Genomic DNA, 22,311 nt, shown 5'->3' with positions numbered 1-22,311 from the left:
TGCTTTCCACAGCACCGACCCACCATGGGCCGCGTGTGAAGGAGGCACCTGCAAGGAAAGCAGCAGGTCAGAGCACCCACACGGAGCAGCAGCTCCACTTGCACCTCCTACAGATCGGCCCCCAGGCAAGATCCAGACTCCCCAAGGACCAACACACAGGTATCTGCAGCTGTGCAGCTCCCAAGAATCCCAGGAGCTTTGCTCTTCAGCAAACAGAGGTGCAGCAAAGCCCGTTTGGTGACTGCCACAGAGGGCACAGCTAAGTTCCCATCCAAGGAAGCTCTCCAGCCTACAGCGAGGCATTCGGCCATGGGATGTGCAACCATCTCAGTGGGTCCCAGAGTTCCCCATGACCCTCCCAAAGTGAATGGGCAGCAAGTTTAGGTGGGAAACATGGATGGCTTGGATGGAGAAAGACAAGCTGCGGAGTAGAGCAAAAGCAGAGTCTTTGCTATAACACAATCAAAGCAAAGGTCAATGTCCCACAGGATGAAGATTTAGCTCTATGGGAAACAAGAAAACCCTCCCACCACAAAGCTCCACACGCTGCACGTCCAGGCTCTCAAGAAAGCTGAGGCTTGGTCTTCACTCCCAGAACAGCAGTAAAGAGCTGCCATGGATAAACTGCACCAGGTATGACTTCCTCTGCAGCTAGATGACCCTATACAGAACCAGTTTCCTTTGGAAGCCTCTGGGCACAGTTCTGTGGCAGGAGCTCCTCAATCACTTGTTCCACACACACTGTTCTGAGCAAAGGAGTGGCCACTCTTTTTGTTAGTAAGCTCCCTGAGGATCACCAGGCAGACAGAACTGCTGGAATTAATGGTTTTAGGCAAAAAAAGCAAGCGGTCAGCAGCAATGCCCAAGATGGGCCTAAAATCCAAGCAGTCCCTTGCAAGCTTGCAACACTGCTGCCAGGTGCACAGAAGACCCTGGCTGGACCAAGCAGAAGCTGTTCCTCACCAGCACTGACAAGCTGCTCCTCCTGAAACACCCTGCCCAGCCTACTGGGCTGGAAAGCTCTGTGTAAGCACATAGCAGCTCTGGCTCCAGCACCAGTGCCTTCCAGTGCAAACTGACCAGTACACCACAGTCCCAGGACAAAGCTGTCCATACCTTTCCCACAGCTGGCAGAGGATAGGCATACAAGAACGTAGAAGATTCAGTGCCACCAGCAGCACTTGCACTTTGGCTTTTACCAAGCCTGGAGATTGTGCTCAGCCGAGCACTCAGTGCTACCAAAGGGCATTTCCTTGCTTGCCCTGCATCCTCTGCCTCACAGGCGCACAGAAAGGCAGTATGGGGAAGGGCAATGCACCAAGTGCTCAACAGCAAAGTTCCTGGGGGCCTCTAGAGACGTGATGGAGGGTGGTGGTCAGGTCCTGGCAATTGGTGGAGGTGGAGAGGGTACTCAAGAGTCTTGTGGTCCATGTCTCCAAGAGGCAAGGGCCAAATGGCATGAACTAGATGCTTCCCTTGGCAGGCAGTGGCTTGCTTGCTGTGCCTGTGTTCCCACAGAAGTGTTACTGATGCCTCACAGGTAAGATGCCTTGAAAGCAGGGGACAAATCGAACAGCAAGGCTAAGGCTGTAAAATCACGCGGTGAGCTACAAGAGATGGTAAGCTCAATGCCTCCTCCTCCACCAGGGCAGCAGGACAGTGCCCCATCAAGCAGTCTTTCTCTGGACACCCCAGTGCCAGCTGAAACCATCAGTTTTTTGTCCAGGTCACCTCAGTTGTTGCCACTTGAGCTGTCACCTCACACGGTGCTTTACAGAGCATGGCTCCTGGAAGACAGGTTGGGACTCCCCTGGCTGGAGGAACTGTCTGCTCCTGGCAGAGCAGCTCTGCTTTGCTCTCGAAGCAGTTCTGACATCCAGGGTTTCCCCCATCTTGCGATTTGCCAACTGCTGTCAGAAGAGAGGCCTCAAGAAGAACCTGAAGATGGAGAATGAGGTCTCTCAAGGGAAGGTCCTCCTCTTGGTTTCCCCTCCTCAGTGCACCCTAGTCAGGGTTTTACACCTCGTGAAATCCCAGGGGACTGCAAAGCCCTGAGCCTGCAATACTGGTATCAGTTGAAGCCTGATGAACTGAAGGAAGTCACATCACAAACTGCAGGCCTTCTGTTAACTAGATCAAACAGATTACCTAGAAGATCGTGGCCTCTGAAAGACCAAGCAGAATGAAACTACACAAGTGTCCAAGGGCCATGCGATGTCTTGTCACTGTCACTATGAGCACCTTCCATCCTGAGGGACCCCAAAGCACTTTGCAATCTTCTGTGAGCAATTGGCTCAAGTTAACGATAGGAAATGAGGCAACAGGCAGTGAAAATCTCCTCTCCAGCTGGAACTCCACGGATGCAGAATGGGGTTATCCGGGACAGGGGTTGGCAATTCCCCAAAGCTGCAGCAACCTTTAGGTAGGACTCCAATCTAACTTCACAAGACAGAGTGCCTCCAGCGGCTCTGCGCTCCCTCAAGATCGGTCTAGGTTCAGCTCTGGCTGAGGAGAGCCCACCTACAGCATCACCAGCACCACTTCCTGCAGCACCCTGTGTTTTCCTTGAATGCTTCCCATCCAAGCACTGACCTGGCCCAATCCTGATTAGCTTATGAGATCTGAGAAGGTCACAGCTCGGAGGTGGTGTGGGGCTGCAGGTGGATTATCATGCCAAGCCACGCTGTCCCCTAACCCTGCATATCGAGCTCTCCGCTGGCAACATGAGGATGGAATCGCCCATTAAATCCCTGAGTATCCTCGCTAAGAGTGTGAGCTACAGGCAGCACGCTGGCACCGGCTCCTCCCGTCTGGGCCCTGTGTGTCATAGAACCATAGACGTTAGAGATGGAGAAGCCCCATTAGGTCCCACTCCGTCCTTTCCCCCCCAAGGGCCAGTGCAGGATTGTTCCCTAGCGTCTCATCCAGTCCCAGGCAGGAAGCTTCCACCCCTTGCTGTTCAGTCTTCCCTGTGTCTCTCAGACTGAGCTATGCAGGTCCCCTCCCTCCCTCCTACTCACTGTTCAGCAGGCTCTCGGGCCCCTTCTGCGTGTCCAGGTTGGGCTGGTTCTGTTGATTGTAAAATCGCAGCAGACACTGCTGGTTGCAGAAGTGTTTGATTTGCCCTCGCCAGTGGATGGTTTCCAGCAGCTTCCCCTGACGCTTGCAGGCATGGCACCGAGCTGCCTAAAGCCCGCATCAGCAGGAGAGAAACAACGAGTAACTAACCACACCCCCTCCGAGTGCAACACAACTCTCCAGTGAAAGGTGCACATGGCAAGGTGCTGTGAGCTTCCCCACAGCAGTGCCCTGCCAGTGCCAGCCGGGGTCTCCAGCGGTGCGAACTTCTCACTGCAGCACTAGCCGCCGATCCAGCACTGTGAGCTTCCTCAGTGCAGTGCTCTGGCAGGATCAGCTGGGGACTCCAGCTACGTGAGCTTCCCCGTAGCAGTGTCCCGTCATTGCCAGGCAGGACTCCAGCAGTGCCAGGTTCTCCGCAGCAGTGCCAGCCAGACTCCAGCAGTGCGAGCTTCCTCAGTGCAATGCCCACTTATCTGGGTGCCGTGCCCACCACAGCACTTAGCACAAGCTGCCAGTGCCAATACTGACCTTGAAGTACCAGAGCAAGTATTTGCTTTTGCAGTCTTCACTACAGAAGTCCCAGGTGCTGCCCTCCAGCTGCTCGGTGACCGCCCGCTGGCAGGTCTGAGAACAGTAGGTGCAGGTGATGCAGCACAGGCCCAGGTTCTTGGTGAAATCCTGTTTGTAAAGAAGCACACACCCTGCGGAGAAACAATAGGAGTGAAACCTTCCCAGGATGAACTGGGGGCCTCCCTGACCCAAACATGACCAGAATCCAGGTCTGCGGAGACAACAGAGCACACGCAACACACTGTAGGGAACAATCCAGCACTGGCCCCTGGGGCTGGGATAAGATGGGACCTCATGGGGACTTGCCATCTCTCACCTCCATGCTTCTAGGAAGAGTCTGACTCCAACCTCCTGTGTGCAGGAACCCAGCAGGCAGGGCAAGGCCAGGTCAGGCCAGCCCAGACGCAAGAGCGTAGAAGTGCATGATGACAGGAGGAGCGGAGCTGCCACCTGCTGTCTCCCCAGCCCCCAGAGAGAGAAAAGCTGTGAGAAAGCCCTCCCCAAGGACACAATGAACGGTAAAGATCTTGCCCTAGGGCCTGGCTGGACAGCAAGCCATCCCCACTGACAGTCCTCCCTTCACTGCATGGTGAGGCTCTCGCCCCAGGGCCTGGCTAGACAGTCTCCCCTCTGTTCCACTCCATGCTCTCTTCTCCTCCCCCAGCAAGGGCTGGCATGGGGGATCTGCCTCTCCCGTGCCTTCCCCAAGTACCTTCGCTGCAGAAGTTCTTCTCCACCCCTGAGAAGCGGATCTTCTCATGCAGCAGCTTCTCCTGCTTGCAGTGCTCACACTGAGACACTACCCCACGTAGCCGCTTGAAGTCCTCACAGCAATCCTTGCAGCAGAACTGATACATCTTGTCCTGCCAAAAAGACCACCACCAGGTCAGGCAGGCTGGCAGGAGGTCCCCACGCTTCCCAGGGAAGCAAGACTACGGGTCTGAGACAAGTCCCCAGCTCCCCTGGCAGGGTTTGGCAGAGGAGGTCTCCTCCCACCCTTCTGACGTGCTGCTGAACATCAGCAGAGCAGCATTCAGGCGCATCTCCAGGCACGTCTCTATGACCAAGGCATTCAGAGCAATGGCTCAGAAAGGACTCTCCTTGGAGCAGGGAGAGGAAGAGCTCTGTGGTCCTTGCAGGGGTTGACCTCAGCCTCCACATCCCCCTGGGAAAAGTCCTCACCTGCCAGTCTAGGATCTCTGGCTTCCCGGTGAAAAGGTTGTGGCAGTAATGGCAGTTCAGGTGGATCCCACCTTCCGGGCTGGTGTGCTGTAGAAGACAAAGACACCTCATGGAGAGAGGGGCACGCAGAGGGCAGCAAGCACCCGCTCTGCACTGCCACCAGTCGTCCCTCCTGCTCCACTGACCACCGCAGTCCATCTGCCCCTGCTCAGACCTGCGCTGGATGCCGCTGGCAGTGACTCACAGTCAGTCCATCAGATCACATCTCAAGCTCCTGGAGAACGGATTCTTCAGTAACTCCACTTTGCTTCCAATGTACTGGGTCCAGTTCTCCAGAGGGCATTTTCAGGCTCCCACCCTTCTGCACTGGAGCACATTCAGAGATGGTGGCTCTGCTACTCTTCTGAGACTTTCTCTAAAAGACCTTGAAGCCTGGTTTCTATTTTCAGGGTAATGTAACTTCCGAATTCAAGCAGCCATTCTCATCCCACATTCCTCTGCTAGATTAAAGAGCCATTTAATACTTGGTGTCTTGTCCACAGGGATATCTTCATTAATAAAGTCATCTTCAGGTTTTCATTCCGATGATCTCAGATAAGGTGCTCTGTCAGTGACATTTTTTTTTTTGAGGTTCTGTGCAATTTTGCAGCTTTTCTTCAGCATACTTGCTATTTTTCTTCAACATTAATAACAATGGGGCATTGGATGAATGTCCTTCCTACCTGCACAGTATTCTAGGTAGATCTTTTGCTTCCTAGGCCCCTAACTTCTCGCTTCCTGCTCTTCTGCCTGTTTTTACAATAACCGAATCCTTCTTCTCGTAGCTGTAAGCTGAGGCACTCGTGCTTAATGGCCAATCTGATGCAATCAAGAGGTTTTTTTCTACATCCTTACTTTCCAGGATTCACATCCCAGCATTACCTGAGTAAGGCTGATCTTGCACTGAACTGTAAGTACACATCAGGAGGATCCAACCTTGCCAAGGAATTCAACTGCTTTGCTGTGTATGACTGCCTTGGCTTCAGCATCACTTAACACTTCACCAGTTTTTGTTTCATCTGCAAAATTTTAGTACGCTTACTTTGACTTTATTTCCAGATGACTGATGAAGATGTTTGACTCCTTGGGCTTAATACTGATCCCTGAGAAGCCATCTTGAAGCACTCCTTTCAATGTTTTTTCTTTACCAAGTGTGTTCTGAGATCTGTCAGTAAGCTGGATCCCGATCCAGGTCATGCATGGCTTTAATGCCATGTTACAATGCTGACTTTATATGGCAATAACTCCTACATTTTATGAAGTCTGTATGTACATTTTATGAAGCTGTAAAGAGACGTCAGCTACCCTCAGCACGTGATCTTAGCAAACTATTACACCATGATAAAAAAAAAGAATAGAAAAAGAGAACAGTAACAAACAGACAAACAGACACTGCAACTGCCAGAAAATAACTTTCCTTCTCTAGATTCTCTAAGTTTTCCCAGTTGCCCAAGGCACATCCTGGCCTAAGTTTCCCAGGTCTTCCTGGCTGTTTCTTTGTTTTTTGACAACTGTACAAAATGAACATTCTTCCAGTTGCCTTTGAATACTATGAACATTTAATGTACACCCAAACTCAACACCAGAAAACTCAACATCATCAGTCAAGCCTTTGAGGACAATTAGAGTTGAGGTATCCAAGTCTGCTGGATGTAAATTTCAGACAACATGACCTAGAAGACTTCTGTTTCTTGGTGATCCCTGGCTCAGAGAGCAGCTCTGCCTCTTTCCATTCTAGCAGGTGCCCACGGTGCTTTGCTAGCTTACTTGCAGCACACCTGTAAGGCCGCTATGTTCCAAACTACTCATGCAATGCAGCTCTGTGCTGTACTCCTACGTGGCATAACCTGATAGACTGGAGAGAATTACAGCCAGTCTTATTCCAAATGAAGTGAGGGGAAGGTGGGGCCAAGACCAAGGAATTAAGCAACTGCAGTCATCGGAATGCCTGTGCTCCAGTAGAGATTTTCTTACAGACACTCCCTGAGGAGCCTGAAGAAGCTGCAGCCTCTGCTACGTGTGAAAAGAGGCAGGAGCTCTAGGGCCCAGCCCAGCATGAAGGATTTTTCAGTACCTGGAATTTGGTCCAGCAGCTGGGGCTGCAGAATTGGTAGACAACCCGGTCTGTCTTGTTGTAATAGCAGGGTTCAGATAAACTCTTTCTGCAGAAGCTGCAGGGTCTAGGGGGACCTGATGAAACAGATAGGAATTGGTGAGGGCAGCAGCACAGGACACGGGTCTAGACTCTGAGGATGGCATGCAATCTACTCACTCATCCTCAGTCAAGTTATTACAAAAAACGAAGGGACAAGAACACCAGGAAACTAAGAGCACCAGATTCTGCTAGGACAGAAATGTTAAACATGGATGGAAAGCAGACTGGTTCAAATAAGTGATACTGGCTATATGGAAATTTGGACAAAACAGCTTGCACTACTTGCATCAGTCATCAGAGACCATACCCACTCCTGAACACAGTGGTAATCTACGTAATGGGGAGGACAATGACAGCACAGTGCAGTACTACAACTGCCTCCTGCATCCTTAGGAACAGCAACAGACACTACCCCTCAGCACCACGATGGCTACACGTTGCAGTGAGTACCTCTCTCTCCTCATCTCTTTCATTTATCACCCTGGACTCCTCCCCAGACACCTTCCCACATTCTTTCCAGTCTTATCCACAAGCAATAACAAGTACAAAGAAAGGAGTTGAGTAGAGAGGTGACGAAATCACTGTATGAGGGTCCTTACCAACCAAGCCTGACTGCTTCACTTTGTGGGAGGTAGTGCAGCAAATGGAGCAGAACAGTCCCATCTTGCCACTGCGATCCACATTGGGCAGCATGTCAAAGTTTTTGCACAGCGTCTTGCACCACATGCAAGGATAGACTCGGGTGTTCTTCTGCAAACACAGAGCAGAACAGAGCTGTCAGGGAACCTTACACAGAACACCAGGTCCTATCCTCATACTCCATGCCACCACTGCATCCACCACAGAGCAGCTCTCCTGCAGGAAAGACCTGATGTGAGGAGCAAGGCTCGCAATCTGTAGGTTCAGGTTGTAGTCAAAAAACCTGCCTTTGGCACCCCTTCTTCTCACTTCAAGGGTACTCTGGAAGGAATACAAGACCTGGAAGTCCCATCAGGGCAGTTGAGTGAAGTTTACTCTGGCTACAGATACAACTAAGCACGCTAGCTGCATCTACCTGTGGAACTGCCCTGTCCAGCTGTGTCTGAGTGTTCAACCTGTGCTTGGGTCCAAGATGGACCCCAACCAGTATAACAAAGTTCTGTTTCAAAGTTTCTTCACAGCAGACTCTTAAGATATTTTGTCAGCAATAGAAGGCCAAGGAGGTTCAAGCTGCCTGCTACTGCATAAAACGTTCTGTGCCCAAAGAGGAGCCCCCCTTCCTGCAACCCCCAGCAGCTGACTCCACACACCTTCTTGTAACTGTTGAGACAGCTAGAGTTGCAGAAGCGCTTTTGCTGGCCTTCATGGAAGAGGTACTCCACGGGCATGCCCTTATTGTATATATAAAGTCCACAGTAGTCACAACAGTTGGTTTTCAGCCCCTTGGTGGCTCGGAACTTGGTGAAGCAGGCGTCGCTGCAAATGCGGTGAACTACATTCCCATTGCTGACCTCATGCTGGACCTGCAGAAACAATATTGCTGTCACTCTCACAGAACACCGTGGGCCTCTCTCCCACACAGGCACCCTGCTATCAAAACCCCTGGGAGAATGGGCTGCCACGCTAAAACTGTGACAAGTGCCACACTGGGAGCTGCTGGGGACTCAGGCTGGCCTCCAGCCAAAAGCCAGCAGAGCAACTGGGAGAGTGGAGTGGCAGAAAGCAACGATCTGCAGGGTGGGGAGAAGCAGAAGCCTTATTTCTGGGAATAAGAGCTGCCTCACAGTAAGAAGGAAAAGTGTGGGAGGGAGTCCAAGGCAGCTCTGGAGCTAAAGCTTCACACCATAGGACAACCCAGCAAACGTGCAGTGATGGTACCAGTAGGGCCGAGGGCTGGAGGTCACAATAACCAGATCCAGGACAAGAGAAAGACAAGAGATTTGCTTACCTCACCAGGTTTATGGCAGACACTGCAACGGATGGTGTCTGAGGGGTCTGCAAACTGAGGTGCTGGTCTCTGTTGCTGGGCCTCATAGAGGGAGAGGCAGACGGAGGTGCAGAACTCATGGAAAGAGCCACCTGAACCAATCTGGGCAACCACAGAATCCCTGGTATTCCAGATCTCTCTGGGGATCAAAAGGAGACTTGTTATCACAAGAACACACCAGTCCTGCCACTAAGCAAACTGCAGTGAAGGAAATTTCTGTTATCCCAAGGGAATTGCTCCACATGAGCCTCTGTCCCAGCCCAGAGCCCAGTTTCCCCTGTATTCAGCATTGGTGAGGCCGCACCTCAAGTGCTGTGTCCAGTTTTGGGCCCCTCACTGCAAGAAAGATATTGAGGCCCTGGAACGTGTTCAAAGGAGGGCAACAAAGCTGGTGAGGGGTCTGGAACACAGGCCATATGAGGAGAGGCTGAAGGAGCTGGGAATGTTCAGCCTGGAGAAGAGGAGGCTCAGGGGAGACCTCACTGCTCTCTATAACTTCCTGAAGGGAGGTTGTAGTGAGCTGGGGGTCGGCCTCTTCTCTCGTGTCATCAGTGATAGGACCAGGGGGAATGGCTTCAAGCTACGGCAGGGGAGATTCAGGCTGGACATGAGGAAGTATTACTTTTCAGAAAGGGTGGTCAGGCACTGGAATGGATGCCCAGGGAGGTGGTGGAGTCACCGACCCTGGGGGTGTTCAAGGAAAGACTGGATGTTGTGTTGAGGGACATGGTTTAGTAGGAGCTATTGGGAATAGGTGAACGGTTGGACTGGGTGATCTTTTAGGTCTTTTCCAACCTTGGTGATTCTATGATTCTATGATTCTATGATTCAGGTGGTGCCTGAAACATGCAAGAGTTTGTTTTGAGAGCAGACAGGGATAAGGGGAATTAAGCCAAGCAGGGAGAGACAGTAAGTAACATAAAGGGAGTGGAGGGAGGAGGGAATGCATGAAGAAGACACGGGGTGACAGCTGGCAGAGTGACACGGGTGACAAAGGAAACATGGGAGTCACAGAGCCGTGGGGAAAACGCGCGGGGTGACGAGCGCAGAATCACTGAGGAGAGGGGAACGATCACACACTTTTTACAGAAGGTGCAAATCTTCTTGCCGTGCGGTCTCCTCGAGAAGGTGGTGAGACAGGAGCTGGAGCAAAAGAGCTGGGGCAGTCCTTTCCGCTGGTAGGCGGTCTGGCCCTTCTGCAGCGGGGTCCGGCAGTTGGCACACGTCATCTTAGCGACGGAACGGGCAGCTCTCTGAGCCGTCTGAGCGCGCAACGACATGCGAGTCGAGCGGCGGGTGCGGAAAGGAACAAAATCCTCATCGTTGGGATCATCCACCATGGCATCGGAATCCTCGTCAGAGACCGGAACTGCAAAGAGATTCTCCATTAGGAACTAAAAGTTGTGTCCTTAGAGGGATGCTGGGGCTGTCTGGGGGCATCTTTCTGCAGCTCGTTTAAATGCTTTGTACCTCCCTAAGCAGAATGATAAAGAGACCCTGTGTATGGGAACTGCTGAGTCACGGCCTGAACCTCTGATTGATCACCTGAGGCGAGCCATGAGTCAGCCAGAGGAGCACAGGTGAAGGCAATTCTCCTGTGCTGCCGGAAGGGTTGGAGCCAGGCTCCACCCCTCCTAGACCTATTTAAGAGCTGGCTGCCAGTGGGGAAGGATCTCTTCTGGAGGTCATCTCTCTTGGTGTTTTGTGGTGAGCTCAGCTGAAGGGTAAGCTCTTCCACTTATTCTCTTTTTGTTATTGTTGTCTACTTTGCTTAACTCTCTTGATTATATTGTGATTATACACCCTGAAAAGATACTCTGCTGGAATTGGAGATGAGCTGGAAGGTCCTTAAGCAAATTGGTCTTAAGTTCCCCTCTAGGAAAAGTTATAAGGTGGAACAGATGCCTGAAGTGTAAACATGACAACAGAAAGCCCTATAAGAACCAGTGAACATTGAAGGGAACAAGCTGGATACCAGCCACCTCTCCAGCACAGACAGACAACAACTGACCTACAGTAAAATGTAAGAAAATATGACTGCAACACTGGACATAACAGAGGACAGAGATTTCCTGTATTTCTACAGGTAAGCCCCCAAAATGCAACCTTCCTTCAGACAGCCTGATGGCACAGAGGCAAAGGAAGAAAGGTTCTGGCTGAGGAAATGGAAGATGGAATGGAAACATCCCTGGCGTTTCACCTTATCATTAGCTGGTGCTTATTGTTATAAACCACTACAAAAATACTGCAACTCTCCCCTCCCTTACCCTGAGAAAGTAAGGCAAGTATCCTGAAATGGGAACTCTAGGGGTGAAGGGACCTGCACTATGTAACAGGAACATCTAAATGAAAGCCCCGAGGTCCTTACTCCCCGTTCACAACACAAACTGCCTGCTTGCACTGGGTCCAGGTCCTGCCCTAGGGCTGAACAAGGGTGATGGCTGACGCTGATTACTCACTGCTCTCAGCAGAGTTCACAGTTTCAGGCCTGGTGCTTTCTGATCTTCTGGCTCGTTCACTTCTTTTCTCCTAGAAGAGATTCAGGAAATTTTTAGACTAACCATTTGCTAAGACAACAATGGATAAATATCCCAGATCACTGTGCAGTTTCAATTTCTGAACTTTAAATTCCCACTAGCTAAGCTGAAAAGGGGCAAAACTCCATAGATATCCGACAAGAGTTGGCCATGTGGGGGATAGAGGGGAAAGCAGCCTTATGGGAATGGTGTTCCATCTGGGGGTGGCAGGGACAGACACACTGAAGCCGCATGTACAGCACTGTGGCAGTACTCAGGGATCACTCCATCACTGCAGACATGCAAACTCCCTCCCACAGGGCTGATGAGACAGTCAGTGTCTCTCAATGAGTCTGGCAACAGTCAGCCACCCTCAGTGTTCCCACAGCATACGTACTTGACTGTATTCTCCTCACCTTCTCAGTTTGGGGCACACTTCCCTTCCGAGACAGGCCTTCTGCAACAGAAGCACAGAAGAAACTTTAATCTGATATCTTGCTTTTGTCTAACAGAAGAGAACTGATGTTGCTCAAATGCAGCCCTCCTCTGGGTCAGTCTGCATATATAGCCTCAGACAGAGCCAGCTATTCTGGGGGGGTTCAGACAGAGGAAAGCTCCTAAACCCACCACTTGCAGGTACAGATAAATACATGTGGTCTGGCAGAAGTCCTTACAGGAGAGACCTTCCTGCATGCAGGAAAGGCTGGGCAGCTGCCTCCAACTGCATGACTGTGAAGACTGAACACATCCTGAGGATGGCCAGCTTGGACAGTGGGACTTCACCTACTGGAAATCCTCATCTCCAAAAAAGACCCCAAGGATGAGGAGAAAGATGTGCAGCAGCAGCTTTATCAGAGAAGCTCCTAGCTAACACAAGCACTAAAAATCAAAGTTAAAGCTAGAAAAACCAGAGTGAGAGCTTGTGCACACCAAAAGAACAGCTTCCAGAACATTAATCCAGATAAGAGAGACACTTTTCCCATATTTAGTCCATCAGTAACATCACTGATTTCCAAGGTAAAGGAAGACAGAAAAGCTGGAGCTCAGAGCACTCTCCAACTTCAGAGGAGTGCAGTCCAGCAGCCTTCTGAGCAAGAGGAAGCCAAGTCCTGCAGAAACAACAACCTACCTGCTGGTAACGCAGCTTCCTCTGCCCTCAGTCCAGTGCTTTCTCTCAGTGAGTTGTTCCCATCGTCATTCCATTCCTCTGCTTTCTTTTCCTGTGCGGGCTCACAGGGCAGAGCTGCCATACTGCTGTCTGGGCTCAGCTCCATCTCTGCGTCCCCCGGCAGTCCTTCCCTCTGCACAGGTGAGCTTTTCCTCGGTGCCTTCAACCTCGTCTTTTTTGGCTGCTTAAGGCTGAGTTGTGGAGGGGCTCCCGGCGGACTCGAGGGTTGTGCTGTGGTTTCTTCTGTGGCTGGGGCACTGCTGAGGTCTCCAGAGTCAGGAGCAGGCTGTGGCGGTGATTCGGGGCCGCTTTCATCAGACAGTGCAGGAATAGCAGCAGCACCATCTTCCTTCAGGTCCTCAGAATTAGTTTTTGGCACATCTTCCCCTTCTTTCTGTGTTTCTGGAACGAGGGCTTCTTTAGAGATGGCAGAGGAGTCCCCCATCCCACCCTCCCCATCCAGGGAAGGCTGTGCCTTACACAGCTCATCCAGACCCTCTGATTTATTTAGCTCCACCGAGCCAGCAGTTCCATCCAAGTCATCTAACACATCAGGTTTCTCCAGGACGTCCAACACAGTACTGGGTTTATCTAGACTGAGGTCATTTGATTTGTGTTGCTCAGACAGGCTGTCTCCTCCCTCCTGAAGGCCTGAGTCCCCGTCTGCAGTCATTTGCTTGGACTGATCCCAGTCTGGGGGCCGGAGAACTGAAGCTTCCTGGGTAGAAGCCGTCTGGGAGCCCAGGAGATCCTCCCCAAACTCCATGTCAGCAGGAAGATCACCAACAAGTGGTTTGTCAGGCAGAGACAGGGGGTCCAGAGACCCCGAAATTTCACTAGAATCCATTTAGACGATGACAACTGGAAACGAGAGAGAGATTTGCAAGTTAATGAAAACCAATCTAAAGGCGCATGAGTTGCCTGCTCTTCTGAACGTTGCTGGAGTAAACCAAGGCCTGGCAGGATTGCCTGCAATACCCAGGACACCAGCAAATCAATCACAGCCCTTGTGAGGTTACAAAACTCTGAAGCCAAAAAGCAGCAGCAAGACACAGCAGTTCAGCAAAGCCAGTCTTTCAGAACTCTCTCTACCATCCGCATCCCTCAGCACGGCGTGGCAAACAGCCTTGCTTATGATGAAGGACACAGTGGGATACCAGAAATTACTTGGAGCACCAGTTCAGGAGGCTTCTCACAGCCGTTCTGTGGCACATAACAACCCGATCCCTGCCTTCTGCTGTGTTTCACCAGACTCAAACCATGCGGCCTCTCCTTTCTCCTCATCTCTTAGCTCTTTACCTATCTTCCCAAATATCTTTTCTCTTGAAACAGAGGCAGAAATAACTTCTCTGTATCTCTGTAGTCTGAGTCTTGAACAAGACAGAGAGTGGCACGACACAGGAATTTTGTCAGAGGACAGACCTAAACAATGTCCTAACTAAACTGCAGCTATGATGCAGCCCCATAACTGTGTGGGTGAAAGCTCAGACAGGGAACAGCGAGAAAAGACTAAGAACAGTGACTAAGACTAAGAAAAGACTTCCCCCAGAGATGGGGGAAACTTTGGATGGTGGCAGAAAGTGGAAAAGCCCACAATGTTAAAAGCAGCCATAAGAGGGAGAACGCAGTGAAGTAGGCATGAGCATGCAATGCAGTCAGGAGGAAGGAGCAGTGTGGCTGTGCACGGCATCCATGCAGGGAGGTGCGATGCTCGCCGCTACCAGCAGACGGCCAAAGCCACAGCCCAGCTCTGAAGCCAGCAGCACCACAGGCAGAGAGGCCAAGAAAGGTGAGGCAAGAAGGCATTTACATTCATATCAGCTAATGATGCACTCTGTCTCCATGAAAAGATAAAAGCTGAAGAAGAAAAGGGAGTTGGATTCTGCAAGGGGCGATGCAGAGCATGAACCGATGGAGCATCATGTCCCCAAAACAGGCTGAACTCCACACCGTGGGGAAGGAAGGCAATGTGATCAGAAGATATGGCAGCAGCCTATCCCTGCACCAGGATCATTCTAATCCTAAATTTGGCACTGTTTCGAGCTCCCAAGCAGAAAATTCTGCGTTGCTGCTCGTTTGGGCTTACTGTGAGCACGGTCCATCTATACCATTACAGAAGGAAGGATGAAATAATCTCAGTGGTGATGGCTGATCGGTTCTTCACATCCTTCCCCCTGAAAGGATCACCGAGGCTCCCTCACAGATGGTTCGCTCAGAACAAAATAGGAAATATTTGGATAGAGAACGTACCCGACTTCCCAATCTCATTTAAGCAGGGCTCGGGGAATTGGATTCTACAGGTCATTATCTCTTTGTTTTATCTAAAAAACACAGCGACGTTTTCTGCTTCAGCAACAGACAAGCACAGAAGTTGTCATCTTCAGCATCTCAGCAAATTTCATCACTAAGGACTGATTATTCCATTCGTTTCCTCCAGCTACACGGGAGACAAAGCCTCCAGAACGAGCCAATCCCACAGCAATGCAGAACATAACGTGTGCTTTAAGGTGGATGACAGGGAGAAGAACAAAGCAAAACAGAAGCAGAGACATTTGAAAGGGAGGCCATGAGGATTTGAAGCTGTGAGAATCCTCTCCAGATCAACGTGTTTTCTGCTGTTCCTGATAGAAACTGTGCTTCCTTCTGGAAGCCGTCCCCTGCTTCCCCTGACAGACAGCAGACCTTACAGCAATACAGCAGGAAGGTCGAGCCACCCAAATGAACAAAGAAAGTCGATGCAGTGAACATCACTGAGGTGATGTTCCGACCATATGGAGAGACCCTGGGAAAAATTCTGGAGCATAAGGAATCAGAGGACAGTGCAACAGCCTATGAAAACCAACCAACTTGCAGTGCTAGCCACGTGCTCTTCAAATAGACTGACAGCACGTGGTTCCAACAGCGTAAGCCTCAGCACTGCCTTCAGGCTCTGGGCCTATTCAAACACCTCGTTTCTATTGCCACAAGAACAGATACCTGGGGAGAGAGCGTAAGAAACAGAACAGGACCATCAGCTGCTGAAGAACTGCTTGGATTGAGCTGCACTGAGAACATCTCCGGATGAATCCTTGTGGGTTTGCTTTGAAGCAGCTCATGCTCTGTGCCTCCAAAAGCTCCCGTTGCAGTTCGTTCTGCAATCTGCCATTTTGTTCTAAAAAGAAGTTGCTGTGCTGCAGCAGAAATCCATGACAAGGAGATAGGGAAGCAGAGAGGCGCTGACTTTTGCTATTTGTTTATAATAATCTGGAAAAGCTGAGGAGGTCTGTGTGGCGATGGACCCAAAACGATGCTGCAAGTAGTTTGGGTGGGAAAGGAGGAATGTCTCTGCCCATCACTGCAATCCTGTCTCCCTGACAGCACGGTGACTTTTAGCTGCTAGCTGCTCAGGATCAAGGAGGCAGCCCATAGGACAGGAGAGAAGGATGCTTTCCAGCCTTGTCGGCTGCTCTGAAGCTGAACTGTACCTGAGAAAATGAGAGCTGCTGAGCTGCAGCAAGGTAAGAAACACTGCTTTATTTGCCCCAGGCTTTCCAATTCATCCAGACTTTCTGCTGAGCTTCACAGCGAGTCATGCTGCCAACTGAACGTGAACTTCACCTCCTGGTAAGGTCTCTTCTCACTACCTCCAACAGACGAATAACAGCTTATTGTTTCTGGCAGATGCTGAAATGATCTGCCACATTTCTACTTCCTTTTTCATTCCGTCTGCCTGAAATCCTCCTGCTTTCCAGCCACATACCTGGCAACAAGGGAAGCACACTGGAGCACGACTCTGCTAAAAAGAAGAGACTGCTGCAATCCTGCTCAGCTGCAGAGGGTGCAGCCGCCCCACTGAATATTTGGGATCTCCTCACTTGGGACTCGGCACCATCCTCTCCAGAACAGTCAGCAAGTGTAACTCCTGGGAGCAGTAAGCTGAGGGTGAAGCCCTCTACACAACAGCACAGTGCTTCTCAGGCAGCACCCAGAGCTTCCAGAGAGGCCATGGGATTCCACCAACACACGACTGGCACGGGGTGCAGCTCAGAACATCAAACCCAGCCATGTGTAAGAGCAGACCTGCCCTGGCTTTCCACCAAAGAGGGCACAAGGTTCTTCTCTTGGACCAGGAAGCTCAATGGGGACAGCCAGGAACACCTGGCGACCTGCTTGTTAAAAACAGTACAAGAGACATCGCTGGTGCTGTAACAGCACAGATCTGCCACATCTGAGTGCCTTTATTCAGCTGACTGTTAGCAGGGGAATACGTGGCCTACCTGGAAAAAATGAGGAGCCACCATCAAGTATTTAATTAAAATCAGAAAGTGAGAAAAAAACGAAGAATGATGTTGTTGCAATGCCTGCAAGCCTCTGCTGCATGCAGAAGGGCGCAGCTGCCTTGCAACTGCCTTCCTCCAGCACAGGGGCAGCGACTGCAGGCTGCACATCCCACCCTGCTGTCACCAACCACACGTTCACAGCATGGTCCTGAGCAGCACGTCTTCATTAACCATTGCACCTTGAATGACAGATAGGGTAAAAGCTCACTTCATCACAGCCATTTATCTGAGTTTATCCAGGCAGTTTATAGGCCTGCAGATTGAAGCGCTGCAAACATTTATTACAGATTGGCTAACTCATTTTAAAGCAAATTAATTTATAAAGAATCGCCAGGGAACCACGTGTGCTGCTACAGACAGGCTTCAGTCCAGTGAAAATTCTCCAGAAAGGAACAGAATGTCATTATTCAAAGCACACACCACCATTGGTGCCATCCAAACCCGCTGCCACACAGCACTGCGTTAAGCCATCACCAGCTCCTTGAAGACAGATGCTGGAAGAGCTGGGATGTTAACACCTTCCAGTGGTACACCTACTTCATTATGGAAAGAAATGGGGAGATGTGACACACCTGCAAATGATAATTAAAGGAAAAAAAGGTCCTGAGCAAAGGAGCCTTCAGAATGACAAATGCACAAGAAGATTCCAAGGGCTGGAAGTCAAAGCTGGACAACCCCCATGACACCAATGATGGCTGTCCAACAGCCCCAAACCAGGGGGCAAAGGCCAAAGCCAGACTCTTCTCCATCAGGAGCATCAGTTTAGGGTGCAGGCCTTGGGCTTTATAGGGCTGGAGCAACTCTCCTACAAAGAAAGGTTGAAGAAACTGAGCTTGTTTAGCCTGGAGGCGAGACGGCTCTGGGGAGACCTCATGGTGGCCTTCCAGTACTTGAAGGGAACATATAAACAGGAGGGGAAATGGCTGTTTGTGAGGGTGGATGGTGATGGGACAAGGGGAATGGTTTCAAAGTGAGACAGGGGAGGTTCAGGTTGGATATGAGGAGGAAGTTTTTCACACAGGGTGGTGAGGCACTGGCACAGGTTGCCCAAGGAGGCTGTGGATGCCCCATCCCTGCAGGCATTCAAGGCCAGGCTGGATGTGGCTCTGGGCAGCCTGGGCTGCTGGTTGGTGACCTGCACACAGCAGGGGGTTGGAACCAAACGGTCATCGTGGTCCTTTTCAACCCAGGCCATGCTATGATCCTGTGACAGCAGACATCCACAGCAGCAACAGGGCCCAAACCTTCCACCACAGAGCAGGGGATGCTGTAGAACACCAGGGGTTCCCTGCCAGTTCCTCAAAGGCAGGACCAGCCAGACTAAATTTTGACCTTGTGTTCCCCAAATGACATCTTAGCTTCAAGCAGGAGAAAGGTAAGTTTCCAAATTCTTGCAGAATTGTCTGGAATTACACTGACCAGAAGACTTTTTACAGCACTTCAAAGGCACTTGCCTACGTTCCACACACACCATCATCATCTGCTATTAATCCAGCACTTCTGTAACAGCACTAAACCCCATGACAACAAAAACAAGCACACTCATCCATCAGGGATGCCATCCTGGTGGCGGTTTGAAGCTGCTCGGATGCTCTCAAATCTTTTCCTGAGACCAGCATCCCCCAGGCTGTAAGTGTCAAGGCCCTGCAGCAGAGAAACGAGCAACAAGTCTACGTGCAGTCCAACACAACTTTCTTTGTTTGGCTGTGTTAAAACAGAGGCCTTAGCAGTTGACACCTGGCGTCTGGAGAGCAATTCAGCTTCAAGAACCAACTCCACTCAGAGATCAGGTCAGAGAGCAAAACTCCTGCTACTTATACTGCTCTGTGTCTGCAGAATGAACAAGCAGCGCTGCTTCCAAGACTCACCGCCTGCCACGTGACAGCATCTGCCAAATCCCTGTTATACACAAGGGGTTAAAAACCTGTGTGAGCACCACCTGATGCCCAGCAAAAAAAGCATGGAGGTGCACAGCATACTTGAGCAGCACCTGACGAAGCTGCCTTAATGACCTTAAGGTGCTGATTAAAAGACAGAAGTGGAGATTGGTCCAAGAAAAATGCCCATCTCTCTTCCTGTCGCTAAATGCGGCTGGAGCACGTCACAGCACCCAACACAGTCCTGGACTTCCCCACAGAAGTCACAGCCAGCTGGGAGCAGGAGAGGGGGGTTCCATGCACAGCAAGTGATTGGGAACCCTAAGGGACATGAGGGGCAGCTCAGCCCCGGAGTTCCTCAGAGCTCAACAAGACAAAGCCCTCAGCAGCCTCCTCTGAAGGCAGCTCTGCTGTGAGCAGCTGGGATGCAGACCTGAAGCCCATTCCGTCCTCTTCCTGTTTTCTGCCTGAAACTTATCATGGTGGGAAGAGAGAGGAGACAACAGGAGAGAATTCTCAGGGAGAACGTACCTGTGAGAGCAAAACAAAGCTCTCCTTAAGAAGCCTTAGAGATCCGAAATGACTGAAGAGCAAGATGAGATGTAGTCAGCCCTTCCTGCAGTCCCAGGTTCCTCTACAAGGTCCCCATCATCGGGTCCCCTAAAAGCAGTGTCAGCCTTGGGATGCTTCACCCCCATACAGCTGTAAAACTGATTGCAGTGATGCTGCACTGCACAGACCAATGGCTGAGTCCAAAGAGGGCTGGGAAGGACGGTCTCAAGTACTGCCCTTTCCCAACCTGTGCTGCCAGCAGGGGAAGGAAGAAGTTTGCACTTTGAACACGCTACCAAGATTAAAACAATGCTATCCTAACACAATCTCCATCCAGATAACAAGACTAATTGTCATAGCTGCAGCCAACCACATTCTTCCCTCATTTTGCTTTCACCGCCTTCTACACAAGAGGCTTCTGACAGCACACATGTCCATCAGGGCCGTGCATCCCCAAACCACTGGCCACCTCACAAGGATCTGCAACCCAAGGCAGGCTGTGGGCTCAGCCTCGGCCCCTCACTCCATGCCAGGGCTGCCAAGAGACAGGTGTGCCCTGCTATCACTGTGCGCCAATGGCTGTGCCAAGCTGCATCCCCCAAACGAAGGGGAAGTGTGGGCAGAGTATGGGAGTACAGCAAGCAGAGCCACCAGCTGCTGGCTGAGAGGTGGCAGCCCTGGGGGCGGGGGCAGAGCTGAGCTCTTATCTCAGGTTTGATCCTGGGATCGGAGGGCGATCTGAGAGAAGGCAGGTCTGAAGTCTTCTTGGGGAATGCAGTGGCAGCGAGAGATAAATACATCACAGCCTTGAATGAGAGCTAGGGCTGAGGGAAGGAAGGAGCAGGAACGGAGCAGCTCATCACAACAGCAGACCCCAGAGACCATTTCTGAGCAGGAGGCTGATCCTCCCGTCCCCACCAGCACTCCACGCTGACCCCATCGAGCGATCTCAGAGCTGAGCCTGTCCCCGTGCGGCCGCACGCAGCTCCCAGCCCTGTCAGTGCCAACCAGAGCCAGGGCCGTGGCACCGGCGCTACCGAGCAGGGCGATGCACGGGGTTCAGGGGCCTCCCACACCTTCTCGCGGACGGACGGGCAGACAGACGCCGTGTCCAAGGAACCACGCGCACCGGGCCGCGCTCCCGTTAGCAGAGCGCTGACTGTGTGCAGGCACGCCCGGCCTCGGCGCGGCGGAGCGCACCGCCCCGTGGTGGCCGCGAGGGGGCGCTGCCACCTTCCCACCCCGCCTTACGGCGCCCCCCAGCGGCCACCATTGGCAGGGGCGCTTACAGCCGACCCCGCCCCCTCGCCCAGCGGCAAACCCGCCTCCTCCCGCGGGGCGAGCGCTCCGCCCCCCATCCTGCGGGGGGACCCCGCCCCCCACCGGGACCCCGCTCCGCACGCGCCCGCCCCGCCCCCCATGGACGAGCAACGGCCCCCCACCACAGGGCGCCTCGATGTGATCGCCGCACCCCATGCCTTTCAGTCCTCGGCCCCGCGCTGTCCGCATGGAGGTGCCCGCGGGCGGCGCCGTTCGTACCTGCGGCTGCCCAGCGCTGCGCCGCCCGTTTTGCCCAGAGCCCGGATTCGGGTCGCGGCCCCTTTAAATGGAGGCGCCGCTCGGAGCCCTCAGCGCGCCGCAGCCAGGGGTGGGGGGGAGACAGCTCCCCATTGGCTGCGCCAAGCGAGGGACGGATCCCCATTGGTTGCGGCGGGGCCGGGGCTCGCGAGACTGACCGCTGAGCGGCGGCCTCAAAAACGCGGAACGGAACGGGAGCCCGGGAGCGGCGCGGCAGCCCCGCACTCCGCCGGGCGGACGGAAAACCCGGAGCGGAGTTGATCGGAGGAGCGGGACCGCGAGAAGCGACAGCGCGGAGCCGAGCGCGGGCAGCGGCCGCACCCCGGCGGGGGCACGGCGCTGCGCGGGGGACGCGGCGCGGACCGGAACGGGGCACCTCTATCCCCGCAGGACTGCTCGCACGGCGCACAGCGTATCGCCGTCCCGCTCCCCCCCCGTTAACCCTCTCGCCGCACGGCCCCGAGTCCGCCGCCGCCCCAGGTGGCCCAGCCCGGCCGCTCCGCTCCCGCCTCTACCTCCACGCGGGAGGAGCCCCCCGGCCCGCTCCGGGCGCCGTCGCCACCGCCGCCTCCCCCGGAGCTGGAGCGTCTCCCCGGGGCGGTGAGTGACAGCGCGGCCGGGCGGGGCTTCCGCGGGGGCCCGGGACACGGCACCGCCCCCGGGAGGGGCAGCCCCCGGCCCGCGCCCGCCGCCCGCGCCCCGCCCCCACCGCGGACTCCCCTCCCCCCACAGCGACGCCCCCCGCCCGGGACGCCGCCGGGCTCCCCGCCCCGCCTCGGGACGCTGCTCGTAACCACCTGCCGTGCCCGGAGCCGCCCGCTCGCTTTTTGTCTCCGGGGAGCGGGGCTGAGGCTGGCGGAGGCGAGGAGAACCCCGTGAGGGCTGCGGACGCCCGAGCGCTGCGTGTCGCTGAGGGAAGCGGAGGGCTTTATTGAACGGCTGCGGACCGAACGCGAGCACCTGCGGCCGCCCCGCGGAGCCCCGTGGCCGACGACGGTCCCCGGAGGCCCCGCGGTTCCGCGAGGAGACCCCAGGTTCCACTCGGGCTTCGGGTACTTACGGGCCGGGCTGCCCCGCTCCCCTCACGGCGTTCCCGCCACCCGCCCGGGCACGCGCACGCGGTCGTGAGGAGAGTGGAGGGGGGGAGACACCGCGCGCGCGCGCACGACGCCGCACGCGCTCGAAGGCGCCGCGGTCCCTTTAAAGCTCTCGATCCTTACTGCGCCTGTGCGGCCGTTCGCCTCACAACGCCTGCGCGGCGCCCGCCGGCCGCTCGCTCGTCTCCTTTGTCTCTCTGCTCGCCTCTCA

The 22,311-nt window shown here is 53.2% G+C and overlaps 1 protein-coding gene across 5 annotated transcripts in view; it reads right to left on the bottom strand.

The window, feature by feature from the left end:
• The window catches only part of ZMYM3 (zinc finger MYM-type containing 3), a 30,860-nt gene extending 8,617 nt beyond the window's left edge, over nucleotides 1-22,243 (bottom strand). The window contains exons 1-13 of one of the 5 annotated variants that reach the window (XM_042825485.1): nucleotides 22,224-22,243; nucleotides 12,639-13,538; nucleotides 11,926-11,966; nucleotides 11,453-11,522; nucleotides 10,074-10,362; nucleotides 8,955-9,132; nucleotides 8,317-8,529; nucleotides 7,627-7,777; nucleotides 6,947-7,062; nucleotides 4,834-4,920; nucleotides 4,364-4,514; nucleotides 3,610-3,782; nucleotides 3,021-3,186 (exon numbers count right to left, since the gene is read on the bottom strand). In XM_042825485.1, coding sequence (XP_042681419.1) covers nucleotides 3,021-3,186; nucleotides 3,610-3,782; nucleotides 4,364-4,514; nucleotides 4,834-4,920; nucleotides 6,947-7,062; nucleotides 7,627-7,777; nucleotides 8,317-8,529; nucleotides 8,955-9,132; nucleotides 10,074-10,362; nucleotides 11,453-11,522; nucleotides 11,926-11,966; nucleotides 12,639-13,524 — 2,521 coding nt within the window. In that variant the 5' untranslated portion in view covers nucleotides 13,525-13,538; nucleotides 22,224-22,243. Of the gene's footprint in view, nucleotides 1-3,020; nucleotides 3,187-3,609; nucleotides 3,783-4,363; nucleotides 4,515-4,833; nucleotides 4,921-6,946; nucleotides 7,063-7,626; nucleotides 7,778-8,316; nucleotides 8,530-8,954; nucleotides 9,133-10,073; nucleotides 10,363-11,452; nucleotides 11,523-11,925; nucleotides 11,967-12,638; nucleotides 13,539-20,964; nucleotides 21,014-21,518; nucleotides 21,599-22,063; nucleotides 22,091-22,223 lie in introns of those variants that run through there. The other 4 variants (XM_042825483.1, XM_042825482.1, XM_042825484.1 and 1 more) reach the window with 4 other exon arrangements.
• Nucleotides 22,244-22,311: the final 68 nt, after the last annotated feature.

The sequence above is a fragment of the Centrocercus urophasianus genome, unplaced genomic scaffold (genome assembly GCF_019232065.1).
Source record: "Centrocercus urophasianus isolate 14NV4802_14NV808 unplaced genomic scaffold, USGS_Curo_1.0 seq_24, whole genome shotgun sequence".
NCBI classification, from domain to species: Eukaryota; Metazoa; Chordata; class Aves; order Galliformes; family Phasianidae; genus Centrocercus; species Centrocercus urophasianus.
The sequence above is the reverse complement of the archived record's forward strand: the minus strand, read 5'-3'. Positions and strand labels throughout refer to the sequence as shown.